This window comes from Hemiscyllium ocellatum, chromosome 8 (genome assembly GCF_020745735.1).
Source record: "Hemiscyllium ocellatum isolate sHemOce1 chromosome 8, sHemOce1.pat.X.cur, whole genome shotgun sequence".
Taxonomy (NCBI): domain Eukaryota; kingdom Metazoa; phylum Chordata; class Chondrichthyes; order Orectolobiformes; family Hemiscylliidae; genus Hemiscyllium; species Hemiscyllium ocellatum.
The window spans coordinates 116,685,928-116,702,634 of NC_083408.1; the positions used below are offsets into that span (position 1 = coordinate 116,685,928).

Here is a 16,707-nt window from a genome sequence, read left to right on the forward strand (position 1 = left end):
CCTGCGACTCCACTTTCAAGGAGCTATGAACCTGCACTCCAAGGTCTCTTTGTTCAACAACACTCCTTAGGACCTCACCATTAAGAGTACAAGTCCTGCTAAGATTTGCTTTCCCAAAATGCAGCACCTCACATTTATCTGAATTAAACTCCATCTGCCACTTTTCAGCCCATTGGCCCATCTGGTCAAGATCCTGTTGTAACCTGAGGTAACCCTCTTCGCTGTCCACTACACCTCCAATTTTGGTGTCATCTACAAACTTACTAACTGTACCTCTTATGCTCGCATCCAAATCATTTATATAAATGACAAAAAGTGGTTGACCCAGCACCGATCCTTGTGGCACTCCACTGGTCACAGGTCTCCAGTCTGAAAAACAACCCTCCACACCACCCTCTGTCTTCTACCTTTGAGCCAGTTCTGTATCCAAATGGCTAGTTCTCCCTGTATTCCATGAGATCTAACCTTGCTAATCAGTCTCCCATGGGGAACCTTGTCGAACGCCTTACTGAAGTCCAGATAGATCACATCTACCGCTCTGCCCTCATCAATCTTCTTTGTTACTTCTTCAAAAAACTCAATCAAGTTTGTGAGACATGATTTCCCACGCGCAAAGCCATGTTGACTATCCCTAATCAGTCCTTGCCTTTCCAAACACATGTACATCCTGTTCCTCAGGATTCCCTCCAACAACTTGCCCACCGCCGAGGTCAGGCTCACCGGTCTATAGTGCTGCCCTTCTTAACAGTGGCACCACGTTAAGTTCCTCCAAAGAGACTGCTCACCAACACTGGCTCTTGGGTAATCGAAGTCAAATTCTTGAACTTGTTGGGACACTGGCTGTGTGACAGTAGATGGAAAGGATGGGACTGTGTCGTCCACTCACACAGATGGGCGCACTGTAGTTGCATAGCGTAACATTACAAAGAGATGTAGCAAGATTAAGTGAATTGGCAAAACTTTGGACTTTAAACAAAAAGAAACTGCTTTCTTTCTGAACGGTGGATGGCTGGAAACATTGCAAACTTGGTGGGGGCGGGTCAGGTACACAGATCAGTCAAGTCCCAGAAATAACAATCAAACAGCTGAGTGAAAGACTGACCTTCACATCAGGAGGACTGGAATATAAGGAGTATGCTGCATCTGGATAGCACCCTAATTAGACTACACCGAGAGTCACTGGGAACAGGTCCAGGCACTGCACCTTTAGAAGGTGAGAATGGCCTTCGATACAGCACAGGTTAGATTTACCAAAACAACACCTGGACTCTCAAGGGATTAGATTATCGAGCAATTCCAAAGGTTAGGAGGCAACTGGTCCAAGTTTTAAAGATCTTAAAGAGATTGAGATAGATCAAAGAGAGAATAGCTACTCCTGGTCAAAAATCTAGGACAAGGATCCGAGTATAATTTTAGATCATCGGAAGAGGCCAAGAAACTTTTAGACTCTGTTAAATAAATCGTAAGAGACAATTTATGTTGGCTTGCCTCTCCCACACTCCGTGGGGAGAAATGGATACTTTATTCTACTTTACTTTTGCCTCTGGGAGCAGGGTTGTCTTCCTTGCTATTTTATGTTATTATACTTAACTGTAATCTGTTGGAGTTGTAATTTTATAGTTATGTGTGTTTGTACGTGGCATTGATGCTAGCAGATATACTCAGGTATGGGTGGGGAGGGGTGGGGGTGCGGCGCTCACTGTTAACTCTAGCTCGGTATTATATCTAAATCCTATTAAGGAGCGCCCGGGTCGAGGGTGGGACACTGTTTGGGAGAGGATATGGTGGAACGTTGGAAAGGTAGTAAGGCCCCCTGAGAACAAGGGGGAAGATCTCCATTCAAACATGTTTAATTTTTTTTTTGTTCTTATTGTTTGGAAATAGCTTCCTTTTTATTATACTGTTATGAGTGTATTAGAGAACATTTTCTCTTATTTGAAGGATGTAAGCAACTCAACTATACACTCTGGATGATTGTGGATTAGTTGAATTTTGATGATTATATATTTAAGATCTATTTTTATATTAATGTTTGTGCTTGAAAATTCTGCTTATTTTTGTAAATTTGTCAAAATGTTAAATTCCCAATAAAAATATCTATAAAAAAAAAATCTAGGACAAGCGTCTAAAAGATTAGCAATTAACTTTTCAGGAGTGAAGTTAGGAAACATTTCATGGTGTGAGGTCACAGATCAACCAGATCTCAGTGAATAGCAGAACAGGCTCGAGAGGCAGAATGGCCTCCTCTGGAAATCCAGTGATGGATGAAACAAGGTCAAATGAACTAAAAAGGTCAACGGTTTTGGGAGAGAAACGATAAACAGCTCATCTTATACTCACAGAAATACGGCATTCAAACAGGCCATTCAGCCCAACCTGGACCAGGCTGTCTTTTATGTTCTACCCGAGCTTATTCCCTTATATTCCCTTTGCCCTTAAATACTGGCCTCATTTGCTCTGAAAGTTACTGGCAGTCCCTGGGTGCTGAATGGGTTCCCTGGTTCAGTGTGTACATAAGATAGGCAAGTCGGAATATAATACAGTACAATATAAAATATTCTTAAGTATGAGCAAATATACACGTCAGATATATAACATTAATATTAATGCACCTCTGCTTGGGGGGAGGGGTTCACTCGTAAGGAGGAGCGTTTATAAGACAGATATTACTAAATCAGGGACAGCATGTATTTGATTTGTGTCAACCTCTCTCTGAAAGTCTGACCACTCTCTGGGTTAGGAAGGTTCTCCTGAATTCCTGGTTACGGAATTTCTTGCTGGTGATTTATATCGACAGTCTCTAGTTCTGTTCTTCACCACATTTCTCCTTATTCACTATCTAAAGCTTTCAGAATTTTAAAGGCCTCTATTGAGACACCCTTTAGCCTTCTTCAAGAGTTAAGGAAACCAGCCTGTCAGTCCTTTCCCAAAACAGAAACACATACATTCTGGGATCATCCTGAAATCATGTCTGCACCTTCTCCAATGCCTTTCGAGACTTTTCCTCATTTGATAAGCAGAACTGTACTTGAAATCTATTTTAACCAAGGCCACTGTAACTTCCTTTGGGTGTTCACTAAGATTTGAAAATTGTGTTTATTTTGCACTCCATTTCACTCTCAAACATTAAATCACATTAAAATCACGTGGCATTATCATCAAAGGCACACAGCAAACTCACAGACAGAGACTGCCCACAAGATCAATGATCATGTTGAAGGGAGATTGATTGATTGATTGATTGATTGATTGATTGATTGGGCTAGGACACTGCGGGGAACTCCCCTAGCACTGCAGCCTTCACACCCACTCAACAGGGAAGAGGGGGCATTGGGATTTAGCAAATCAACTGGAAGACGAGACCTCTGACAGTGTGGTAGTCCCACAGCACTGCAGTGGGAATGTCAGTCTGGGTGGTGGGTTCAAGCCTCTGGAGGGAGACCGGAACATTCTGAAGCAGACAAGGGAGCGAACTCCAGCCAACACGCTCGCTAGAAATCTCCTCCTGCAGGAAGGAGGCTGCAGCGTGTGGACTGGAGGACAGTGGGCTGCACAGGGTGGGAACGCTTCCCCGAACCCAGCTGTACTCACGTTCAGTTGCCGTACTTTGTCTTCGATATCACTCTCTGAGAAATGTTCCACATTGGTCAGCTGTAGGTCCATCTCAGTCAGCCACACCAGGATACACTCCCGACAGCTTTCAAACTCCTCCCTCTGACTGATGAAGTGCTGTCAAAACACCGGGGGGGTGGCGTGAGAAGAGAACAATTATTTCAGGATTCTCAGGTCCCTGGACATTGGCTTGAACATTTTTGATGGGGACTGAGGTCCCACCACCTCCTCCAACACTCCCTCCCCTCACCCACCACCATCACATCCCTCCCAACAAGGATGAAAGCAGGATATAGGCGTATTCCCGTAGTCTGCAGGGCCCAGGGTGGCACAGTGCTGCTGCAGGTCTAGGAAAACTAACTGCTGGGGTCAGCAGACAACACAGAGAGAACCAGTGCAGTGCAGAAAGAGACCATTCAGCCCATCAGATCCACACTGATCCTCCAAAGAGCATCCCACCCAGACCCACCCCCCTCCCCTACTCTATAACCCTGCATTTCCCATGGCTAACTCACCTAGCCTGCATATCCCTGAAGGCTATGGGCAATTTCCCATGGCCAATCCACCCTAAACTGCACATCTTTGGACTGTGAGGCAGCAGTGCCAACCACTGAGCGACCATGCTGCCCCAGTCAGAGGGCCAGCAGCAGCAAGGCTGGCTGAGGTCAGAGATCAAGGGTCATCTTCATAGCCCTGACCGTGGCTGTTGGCAGATCCTCAGCAGGACTGCAGGCCTGCAGCAGCACTGTGCCACCAGTGGGTCCTGTAGCCCATGGCCCATCCCGGTGCCCTTACACTACCCAGCCTGGTCCTTGTGAGCTGGGCAATTGTAACCCATTGTGACGTGTGGCATTGGAGTGATTCCCGGTGTGCACTGTATTACTCTTCAGGAGGCTACCATTTCCTCTTGGGGTGTCTTCTGGACATGTCTGGACTTTCACAGAATGAGGTGACCTTATTGGAACATAGTGAATTTTTAGGAAAGATGTGGAAGAGTCTAGGACCAATGGGTATCATCTCAGATGGAGAGGAGGAGGAATTTTTCCTCTCCGAGGGGAGTGAATCTGCGGAATTCTTTCCCACAGTGGGCTGTTGAGGCTGAGGCATTCAGGATATTCAAGGCTGGGAGAGATGGACTTTCAATCAGGAAGGGAATCGAGGGTTAGGGGGAAACGGCAGGAGACTGGAGTTGAGGATTATCAGCCATGATCACATTGAATGGCACAGCAGACTAGATGGGCCGAATGGCTTATTTTGGTGCTGTCAAGAAGCTGCCCCCATCTGTGTCCCCATTTGGCCAATCTCATCATCAAATCCCAGAACCTAAAAATGGGAGGGAAGTGTTGGGATACAGAACAATTAAATCCTCCTAATCACCTTCCATCAACAGAAATAAACTGGGGGAAGGGGACTGCTACGATTTTCAAGGTGGATTCTGTGTTGAAATCCCAAGTGAGGAATCAGACAATGAGAATAAGGCTCGGAGTTCAACAATTTAAAATCAAATTACTGAACTACTTCAGTAGCAGCAAAGTCCTGCAGAAATCGGAAACAAACACAGAGTGCTGGGGAAACTCAGCAGGTCTGGCAGCAGCTGTGGAGACAGAAACAGAGTAAACGTTTCAAATTTGGTCTGATTCTTCTTCAAAACTGAAAGGTGTTGGAAAGTAGGGGTTCTTTATTTTACCCGACAGGGGTAGAGGAGGAGCACGAGGTAGTTAATAGTGCAGAAAGAACACACATAAGACCATAAGGCATAGGAGTGGCAGTAAGGCCATTCAGCCCATCGAGTCCACCCTGCCATTCAATCATGGCTGATGTGCATTTCAACGTCACCTACCCACACTCTCCCTGTATCCCTTAACACAGAGCTGGGAACAGCATGTAAATGAAGGTGTGAAAGGGTCCTTTCACAGAATCACCCAACAGCAGAGAAATGTCGGCGTCCCACTGCACCCCAAAAAAATCAGGTTTTCATTTGACTGCGGTTTTAAATGCAGCGAGTTCCCACGTGTTCGCTCCGGCTCAGCTGATAGCCTTTCCAGTCAGGGGCCAGGATCATGAACTGGGGGGGCGAGGGGTTTGGAGGTTCACAAAAACAGGAAAATGCTGCAGAAAATGAGCCTATGAACCTCACACCCATGTTACTCTTATATTTCATGGAAGGAATTTCGTCCCTTTAGCGTCTAACATGCAGGAAACTCATCGCCCTAATGGTAGGACAGGTTTAACAGGCTGAATGGCCTCTTCCTGTGCTGACTTTAGAAGATTTGAGGTGGGATCTTATAGTGACCTATAAAATTCCAGCAGCATGTTACTGCAGACAGATCTGTTGGTCTTGCCTGCAGCACCCACATCCCAGGAATGAGTAAAGGAAGGGAACAACCAAGGGGACAGGGTGTCTGCACCCTTATCTGATCTCAACAACCTCCTCTCTCAATGGGAGGAATCTAGGTGTCAGCCTACACTGAGCGCAGTGAGCAGACACAAGAGACGGTGCCATACTGAGGGTGTGCTGAACTCTCACAGATCTTGGGTATCGGTTCTCAGATGAGCTCTGGACTAGGAATTGTGCTTTCCTTCACACAGCAGAATTCAAACCAGAGCTGAGCGATGCTTCCCGATGAGGTTATAACATTTACCCCACAACGAACATCTGGAATAGACAACTTGGCTTTTTATTTCATTGTTGATTCCCTGTTTGGACAGAGCCATGAAAAGGAAAGATTTAGAGGGAAAGGGACAGAACGCAGGCAAATAGGACTCGTTAGTTTGGGAAACTTGGTTGGCCTAGACGAGCTGGGCCGAAGGGTCTGTTTCTGTGTTGTATAACTCTGTGCCTCTGACAAAGTAAATGCAGGAAGGAGGTTCTGAATGAGCGGGCCTTTTCGGACTGAGGTGAGGAGAAATGTCTTCACCCAGAGAATGGTGGGCTGTGAAGCTGAAACATTGGATGTTTTCAAGAGAAATTAGATATATTTCTATGGGATGAGAGGGTATAGGGAGAAGTGGGAACAGGGGACAGAGTTGGGTGATTGGACATGATATCATTGAAGAGTGGAGCTGGCTCAAAGGGCTGATTGCCTTCTAATGCTCCTGTATTGTATGTTTCCACAGAAGGTTTGACTCCAATGTGAATGGTGCCAAGGGACTCCCCGCCCCTGTCCCAGCCTCTCCCTGCTCCCCGTCCCCTCCCTGGGCCCTTGCTGCTGTTACCTTGAGCCTGCGTAAGATGGCAGCGATGCGTTTCTGGAGGCTGTCCCAGCGTCGGTTGCCCTCGTGAACCATCTGTTTGAGGCGGCTGGAGGAGTCCGTGCGGTTCTCCCTTGCTAACCGCCTGTACTGCTTGTTAATCAGCTCCAACTGGGTCAGACTCTCGTGAATCTGTCTCTGGAAGGTCTGTCACGTCAGAACAAATCATGGAATCACACAGACAGAACAGAAGCAGGCCATTTGGCCCACTGTGCCTGTACTGGCACTTCAAAACAACTGATCCATCCCACTCTCATCTCCATGACCCTGCTAATTCTTCACTTTAATGATATCTCCAATAACCTTTGCATATTTGTGAGTGAGTCTGCTTTCTCTATCCTTTCAGGCAGTGTCTTACAGATCGCAATTATTCATCACGGCAATATTAATATCACCTTCACCTTTTACCAGTGATCTTCAGTCTGTGCTTTCGAGTTTTGTATTAGATTAGATTACTTACAGTGTGGAAACAGGCCCTTCGGCCCAACAAGTCCACACCGACCCGCCAAAGCGCAACCCACCCATACCCCTACATTTACCCCTTACCTAACACTACGGGTAATTTAGCATGGCCAATTCACCTGACCTGCACATCTTTGGACTGTGGGAGGAAACTGGAGCACCCGGAGGAAACCCACGCAGACACGGGGAGAATGTGCAAACTCCACACAGTCAGTCGCCTGAGGCGGGAATTGAACCTGGGTCTCTGGTGCTGTGAGGCAGCAATGCTAACCACTGTGCCGCCCATGGTGTGACTGTAAATGGCTTCTCCTTAGCTATCCCATCAAGCCTTGTACTATGGTGAATGTCTCCATCAATTCTCCTCCAAAACCCTCATTGTTATAAGGACAGCAATCCCAGATTCTCCAGTCTCTCTGTGACAATGTTCAGAGCTGGTACCATGAGTAAATCTGCCCAGCAACACCTCCAATAGCAGAGGACCAGCTCACAAGAACCTGTCACCACCTCTCTCTCACACACACACACACACACACACACACACACACACACACACACACACACACACACACACACACACACACACACACAGATTGAGATGAATGATTATGCCTGGACAAAGGCAGATGATCAAGGCTGGGACCAGCTATCATCATACCTTTCCAATTCACCAGCAGGATGTGGGGATCACTGGCATTTATTGCTGATCCCCAGTTTACTTTGAGGTGTTCAAAGGGGCACTAGATGATTGTGTGGATAGTGCTGTTGTGCAGGATTGTGGGGGAAAGGCAGGGGGTTGGCACCGGGTAATGGTGTCAGTTTGGGCAGTGCATCTTGCAGATGGTAAACACTGCTGTTACTGAGCGTCAGTGGGGGAGGGAAGGGATGCTTGTGGATGTGGTGCCAATCAAGCGGCTGCTTTGTCCTGGATGGTGTCGAGCTCCTTGAGTGTTGTTGGAGCTGCCCCCATCCAGGGCAAGTGGGGAGTATTCCATCACACTCCTGACTTGTGCCTTGTAGATGGTGGACAGGTTTTGGGGAGTCAGGAGGGAAGGTACTGACTGCAGGATTTCCAGCCTCTGACTTGCTCTTGCAGCCACAATATATGGCGAATGCAGTTGAGTTTCTGGTCAACGGTAACTCCTAGGATATTGATAGCAGTGGTATCACTGCTTTTGTTCCACTTTCCCACACTTAGCCGAGAGCCTTGGATGTCATGACATTTCAAATGTTCATCTAAATACTTGTTAAAGATTGTGGAGTTTCCAGCCTCAGCTCCCATCCCAGGCAGAGCATTGCAGACCCCCACCACCCTCTGGGTGAGAAAGGGCTTCCTCAAATCCTGTCCAACCCTCCTGCCTTTCACCTTAATATGTTACCCCCCTTTGACTTTAAGGGAACAGCTGATTCTATCCACCCCGCCTGTGCTCCTCTCAGTCTTACACACCTCTATCAGGCTGCCCCCTCAAACACCTTCTCCACTCAAAAGAAACCAATCTGAGTTTATCCAGCCTCCCTTCATCGCTGAACTGCTCCATCCCACGTACCATCCCGGTGAATCCCCTCTGCCCCCTCCTCCAGTGTAATCGCTTCCTTCCTATAGTGTGGGGACCAGAACTGCCCACAGTACTCCAGCTGTGGCCTCACCGAAGCCCGATACAGCTCCAACACCACCTCCCTGCTCTTCTCACCAATGCCATGGACAGATAAAGGCAAGTGTGCCCTATGTCTTTGTACCCACCCTGTTAACATGCCCAACCACCTTCAGGGATCTGTGCACACGCTCCCCCAGATCCTTCTGTTCCTCGGAGCTTCCTCATGTCCAGCCAGTCATTAAATCCTGTGACTTCTTCCACCACTTACCAGGCACTATGGAATGGTAGAATGTATTCAAATGGTCAACTCCAGCTCCTAACTGATCTGTTCACATGAAGGCCATTCAGCCTATTTGCTGGGATGGCCTTGTTGGAAGAGCTATTGGAATTAGTTTTGTTGACCTTTCCTGATGAGACACTCCTTTCTCCCATAGCAGATTGTTACAAGGGCTCTCTGTTTCTACTTCCTGATGGACACTGAGTAATTACTGAGCACTCACCATGAGCACCCACTTGCCCTGATGGACAATGCCATCCCCATCGTTACCAGGTAACGCTCTGGGTACTCGGTGTGATTGGTTACTGCTCCAAGTGGAGTCCAACAGTGAACCCTGACCCTCAGGCAATCCCAGCAGGCCTCAAGTCCTGGGCCCATTGATTCCTGGGAGTGTGTACCCCACAGGGGGCAGTATATTCACCACTGGGACCAAACCATAGTTGGAAAGATGGGATAAACATGAGCAAGGGACAGAATCGCTTCCGACTGAAAACATGATAGACAATAAAGACAGAGATTCTCCCAAACACCTGCAGCTGCTCACGATGATTCAGAGTTCTCTGTCCTGAGCTCCGCAGGTGATTTACCTCAAACTTCTTCAGCTCCTCTTTGGCGAGGGAGTACAGCACCTGTGAGGAGTTGGGATGGGCCGCAGTCCGCTCAGCACCTTTCAGCCAGTCATCAAAACGAGAATAGTCTTCCAGAAACTTCTGCCAAAGTCTCCACGTTTCCTCAATCCTGTAATGGAAAAAGCTCGGTTACTGTACAGTGAGGAACGTCACCTGCTTGGTTACCGTACAGTGTGGACCATCACCGGCTCGGTTACCGTACAGTGAGGATCGTCACTGGCTCGGTTACTGTACAATGAGGACCATCACTGGCTCAGTTACCGCACAGTGAGGACCATCACCGGCTCGGTTACCGTACAATGAGGACCATCACCGGCTCCGATACCGTACAGTGTGGACCATCACCGGCTCGGTTACCGTACAGTGTGGACCATCACCGGCTCGATTACTGTACAGTGAGGATCATCACCGGCTCGTTACTGTACGGTGTGGACCATCACTGGCTCAGTTACAGTACAGTGTGAACCATCACCGGCTCGGTTACTGTACAGTGAGGAACGTCACCGGCTCGGTTACCGTACAATGAGGAACATCACCGGCTCGGTTACCGTACAGTGTGGACCATCACCGGCTCGGTTACCGTACAGTGAGGATCATCACCGGCTCATTACTGTACAGTGAGGACCGTCACTGGCTCATTACTGTACAGTGAGGACCATCACCTGCTCGGTTACCGTACAGTGAGGACCGTCATCGGCTTGTTACTGTACAGTGAGGAACATCACCGGCTCGGTTACCGTACGGTGTGGACCATCACCGGCTCCGTTACTGTACGGTGTGGACCATCACTGGCTCAGTTACAGTACAGTGTGAACCGTCACCGGCTCCGTTACTGTACAGTGAGGAACGTCACCTGCTTGGTTACCGTACAGTGTGGACCATCACCGGCTCGGTTACCGTACAGTGAGGATCGTCACTGGCTCGGTTACTGTAAGTGAGGAACGTCACCGGCTCGGTTACCGTACATTGAGGTCCGTCACCGGCTCGGTTACCGTACAGTGTGGACCATCACCGGCTCCATTACCGTACAGTGAGGATCGTCACTGGCTCAGTTACCATACAGTGAGGATCATCACCGGCTCGGTTACCATACAGTGAGGACCATCACCGGCTCCGTTACCGTACAGTGAGGAACATCACCGGCTCCGTTACCATACAGTGAGGATCATCACCGGCTCGGTTACCATACAGTGAGGACCATCACCGGCTCCGTTACCGTACAGTGAGGAACATCACCGGCTCGGTTACAGTACAGTGAGGTCCGTCACCGGCTCGGTTACCGTAAGTGAGGACCATCACTGGCTCGGTTACCGTACAGTGAGGAACATCACCGGCTCGGTTACCGTACGGTGAGGACAGTCGCCTACCCCCGCGAGCACTTACTGACTGCCTCCCACAGTCCTGCTGTAGATTTACCCTCAAGTAGCTGCTCCCAGTCTATTCTGGCCAGACCCTGCATTACTTAAATAAAATATAACCTTACAAACCAAAACCTTTCTCCTTTTCCATAATAAACTTGAAACTACGATGTTGTGATTGCTTTCATGAAAGTGTTCTCCCACTGTCACCTCGATACCTGCCCTGGTCACCCCCAGAATGAGGTTCAGCACTGTACTGTCCATGTCAAACCATCTACATGTTGATATGAAAAGCTCTATTTCTTGCCAGGGCAGCACAGTGGCTAGCTCCCAGCGCCAGGGTCCCAGGTTCGATGCCAGCCTCGGGCAACTGCCTGTGTGGAGTTTGTACATTCTCATGGGTTAGTGGGTTCCCTCCCACAGTCCAAAGATGTGCAGGTCAGGTGCATTGGCCACGCTAAATTGCCCAACGTGTTAGGTACATTAGTCAGGGGTTAGTGAGTTTTGAGAAGATTTGAAGCTCAGGTTGAGGTTTCTCGCTGAGCTGGAAGGTTCATTTCCAGACTAACGTCATTCACAAAATACTGTGCAAGGACTGTTACAAACACTACATCGGACAAACAGGCAGAAACCTAGCCACCAGGATACATGAACACCAACTAGCCACAGAAAAACATGACCCTCTCTCACTAATATCCTCACAAACGGATGAGAACGGACACCACTTCGACTGGGACAACACATCCATCCTAGGACATGCCAAACAAAGACGTGAACGAGAATTCCTAGAAGCATGACATTCCAACCGGAACTCAATCAACAAACACATCAAGTTAGACCTCATCTACCACCCCCTGAGAAAAGGAACAGGAAGTGACTTCACCACAGGAAATGACATCACCAACCCAAAGAAACCCAAACACATAAATAGAAAGCAGGAACTTTCAGCATTGCTTCACCTGAGGCCCACTGAAGATGTTACCTGGTAAGGTAACGAAACGTCTGGAAATGAACCTTCCAGCTCAGTGAGTAAACCTACATCCAATCAGGATAAATAATGGGTAGGGGAATGGGTCTGGGTGGGTTACTGTTTGGAGGATCGATGTGGTGTGGACTTGTTGGGCCAAAGGGCCTGTTTCCACACTTATCTAAAATCTTTATCTTTACTAATCTAAAATCTGCCACTATAAACCCACTATACTGTGATTATCCCAATTAATGTTGGGAAAGTTGAAACCCCTTAAAGTAGTTACCCGATTTTGTTTATACACACCTCAGTGAATTGCCTGGCACTTTCTCCCTGGCTTTTGGAGCCCTAACAGTGTCCCTGCCCCTTTTTTATTCCGAAACTCTACCCCCAAAGTTTCATTTGATGACTGTTCAAAAGATATCATCCCTCCTTACTGTATTAACTAACTACTTCATGAATAATGCACCATCTCCTCATTTACACCCTCTCCGATACTAAATGCCTCTACCAATAAAGGTTAACACACCGGACGTCTTCTTAACAACTCTATCAACCTGGGTGGCAACTTTCAAGGATCTGTGCATGTGGACACAGAGATCTCTCTGCTCATCCACACCACCAAGAATCTTAGTTGAGAGTGTGTTGCTGGAAAAGCGTAGCAGGTCAGGCAGCATCCGAGGAGCAGAAAAATCCACATTTCAGGCATAATCTCTTCATCAGGAATTTGGGCTTATGCCCGAAACGTCGACTCTCCTGCTCCTCAGATGCTACCTGACCTGCTGTGCTTTTCCAGCAACACTCTCTCGACTCTGATCTCCAGCATCTGTCTTTTTTTCAGCTCGCCAATTTCTGATCCAAGCTGCTAAATCCCCCTCAGTCCCATGTCTCCCTATTTTGTGCAATAGCCTACCGTGAGGAACCTTATCAAACCCCTTACTGAAATCCATATACACCACATCAACTGCTTTACCCTCCTCCACCTGTTTGGTCACCATCTCAAAGAACTCAATTGGGTTTGTGCTGCATGACCTACCCTTCACAAAACCATGTTGACTATCCCTGATCAACTTATTCCTTTCTAGATGATTATAAATCCTATCTCTTATAATCCTTTCCAACACTTTACCCACCACTGAAGTAAGGCTCACTGGTCTATAATTACCAGAGCTGTCTCTACTCCCCTTCTTGAACAAGGGAACAACACTTGTATCCTCCAGTCTTCTGGCACTATTCCTGGAGGTTATGACGACATGAAGATCAAAGCCAATCTCCTTCCTGGCTTCCCAGAGAATCCTAGGATAAATCCCATCCGGCCCAGGGGACTTATCTATTTTCACACTTTCCAGAATTGCTAACACCTCCTCCTTGTGAACCTCAATCCCATCTGCTCTAATAGTTGTATCTCAGAATTCTCTTCAACAACATTGTCTTTTTCCAGTGTGAATACTGATAAAAAAATATTCATTTACCGCCTCTCCTATCTCCTTGGACTCCACACACAACTTCCTTGGCTCTCCTTGGCTGGCCCTCATCTTACTCTTGTCATTCTTTTATTCCTGATATACCGATAGAAAGCTTTAGGATTTTCCTTGATCCTACCCGCCAACAACTTCTCATGTCCCCTCCTGGCTCTTTTGGTCTTTCCTGACTAACTTGTAACTCTCAAGCGCTCTAACTGAGCCTTCTTCTTGCTCCTGACAAGAGATTCAACTTCCTCAGTAAACCACGGCTCCCTCGCTTGACCACTTCCTCCCTGCCTGACAGGTACATACTTATCAAGGACACGCAGTAGCTGGTCCTTAACAAGCACATTTTAATTGATCCTATACCCAGAACATTCAATTGCCAGTCTTACCCCTTCCTCAACCACATCACTGGGATGGCAATAACATCACAATTCCACATGGCAATCCATAGCCTTCACTCACTTGGCTTATCTCCAACATTCCTAGCACTAAAATGGAGGCCATCCACTCTCACCTGACTCCCTGGAAACCCAATATGGCTGAACACCTCCTGTCTTGGTTCCTTAACTAAAGTAGCTATGTCCCTATTGTTGTGGGAACATAGGAATAGGAGCAGGCCTTTCAGCCCGTCGAGCCTGTTCCATCATTCAGTGATGTCATGGCTGATCTGTGGCCTAACTCCTTAAACCTGCCTTTGACCCATATCCCTTAATATCTTTACTTAACAAAATTCTATCCATCTCAGATTTAAGATTCAAGGTTTGTGCGAAGATTTGTAGCTCGGGTGCTCGTTGTTGTGGTTCTGTTCGCCGAGCTGGAAGTTCTTGTTGCAAACGTTTCGTCCCCTGGCTAGGCGACATCATCAGTGCTCTGGAGCCTCCTGCGAAGCGCTTCTTTGATGTTTCTTCCGGTATTTATAGTGGTCTGTCCTTGCCGCTTCCGGGTGTCAGTCTCAGCTGTCCGCTGTAGTGGTTGGTATATTGGGTCCAGGTCGATATTGGTATATTGGGTCCAGATTTAAGATTATAGACCAGTGGGCCTGATATCAGTGATGGGTAATTTGTTGGAGGGAATCCTGAGGGACAGGATGTACATGTGTTTGGAAAGGCAAGGACTGATAGTCAACATGGCTTTGTGTGTGGAAAATTGTGTCTATTTTGAAGTGACGAAGACGATTGATGAAGCCAGAATGGTAGGATGTTGTCCAAATGGACATCAGCAAGGCATTCGACAAAGTTCTACATGGTAGGCTGGTTAGCAAGGTTAGGTCACATGGAATCTAGTGGATGTTAGCCTGTTGGATACAAAATTGGTTTGAAGACAGAAGACAGAGGGTGATGGTGGAGGGTTGTTTTTAGACTAAAGGCCTGTGACCAGTGGAGTGCCACAAAGATCGGTGCTGGGTCCACTACTTTTCGTCATTTATATAAATGATTTGGATGCGAGCATAAGAGATATAGTTAGTAATTTTGCAGATGACACCAAAATGGGAGATACGTGGACAGCGAAAAACCATTATCTCAACGTACAACAAAATCTTGATCAGATGGACCAATGGGCTGCAGAGTGGCAGATGGAGTTTAATTTAGATAGATTTGAGGAATTGCATTTGGTAAGGCCCACCAGAGAAGGACACGTACAATTAATGGGGGAGGGGCTCCGGGAGATTTGCTGAGCAAAGATGCTTAGGGATGCAAGTGCATAGTTCCTTGAAAGTGGAGTCGCAGGGAGACAGGGTGGTGAAGGAACGGTTTGGTATGCTCGCCTTTACTGGAGAGAATGGAGTATTGGAGTTGGGAGGTCATGTTGTGGCAGTACAGGACATTGGTTAGATCACATTTGGAATACAGCTTCCAATTCTGGTCTCCCTCCTCGCGAAAAGATGTTGTGAAATTTGAGAGGTTTCAAAAAAGATTTACAAGGATGTTGCCAGGGTTGGAGGATTTGAGCTACAGGGAGAGGCTGAATAGACTGGGGCTGTTTTCCCTGGAGCGTCGGAGGCTGAGGGGTGATCTTTTTGAGGTTAATAAAATCATGAGGGGCATGGATAGGGTAAATAGACAAGGTCCCTATCCCAAAGATAGGGGGGTCCAAACTAGAGAACATAGGTTTAGGGTGGGAGGGGAAAGATTTAAAAGGGTGGTGCAGGTATGGAATGAGCTGCCAGAGGAAGTGGTGGATGTGGGTATAGAGGATGCTTAGAGGAATATTCATTCCTGATGAAGGGCTTATGCTCGAAACGTCAAATTTTCTATTCCTGAGATGCTGCCTGACCTGCTGTGCTTTAACCAGCAACACATTTTCAGCTCTGATCTCCAGCATCTACAGACCTCACTTTTTACCCCTAGAATGTAGAGGATCTAACGAGAAGGTAATATAATTAAAGGGGTTGAAGCTGATTAAAAGAGCTGACAGCCTCTCCCTGTGAATCCTATTTCCTCTGGCGAGGGCGAGTTCAGAACCAGGGCCAGGGCCAGGGCCGGGGCCTGGGCATTATTCACTGACATTTACTCCCCCTCTCACCCGCCAGTTTCTGCCCATTGATGGTTGGTTGTAACGTACTTCATTCGGCGTTCCACTGACATGGCACAGATGTTGCGCCACCTGCGATCCAGGCTGCGTGTGGTCTGTTGGATGGAGTCACATTCTGACTCAGTGTCAGTGTCCAGCAGCAGGCTGTCACACAGGGTCAGGACTGACGTCACTCCCACGCTGTGCTGCTCAATGTCCCTCTGCAGCTCCTGAAACAAGACAGCACATGTCACACAATGCTCTCTCACACACTAACGTGGTCTAATATCGAACAATGACAGAGGCTTTGGGCTCTATCCCCACCTATCGTCTAATCCCTCTCCCCACTCTATCTTCTGCATATAAACCAACACTTTCTGAGCTACATCAGTTCTGAGGCAGGGTCACCAGACTCTGATTTCTCTTCACCTGGTGGTTGACCTGCTGAGCTTTTCCAGCAATTCCTGTTTTTGTTTATGGTCCACTACACAGCAACACACACACACCCACACACAGAGACACACACCCCATACACACACACCCACACACAGAGACACACATCCCACACACACACAGAC

The 16,707-nt window shown here is 47.6% G+C and overlaps 1 protein-coding gene across 4 annotated transcripts in view; it reads right to left on the reverse strand.

The window, feature by feature from the left end:
• The window catches only part of LOC132818445 (nesprin-2-like), a 311,316-nt gene that overhangs the window by 40,321 nt on the left and 254,288 nt on the right, over nucleotides 1-16,707 (reverse strand). For all 4 annotated transcript variants that reach the window (XM_060829512.1, XM_060829513.1, XM_060829511.1 and 1 more), the window contains 4 exons: nucleotides 16,181-16,359; nucleotides 9,783-9,933; nucleotides 6,829-7,011; nucleotides 3,592-3,729 (listed from right to left, as the gene is read on the reverse strand). In XM_060829512.1, the coding sequence (XP_060685495.1) occupies nucleotides 3,592-3,729; nucleotides 6,829-7,011; nucleotides 9,783-9,933; nucleotides 16,181-16,359 (651 nt within the window). The remainder of the gene's footprint in view (nucleotides 1-3,591; nucleotides 3,730-6,828; nucleotides 7,012-9,782; nucleotides 9,934-16,180; nucleotides 16,360-16,707) is intronic.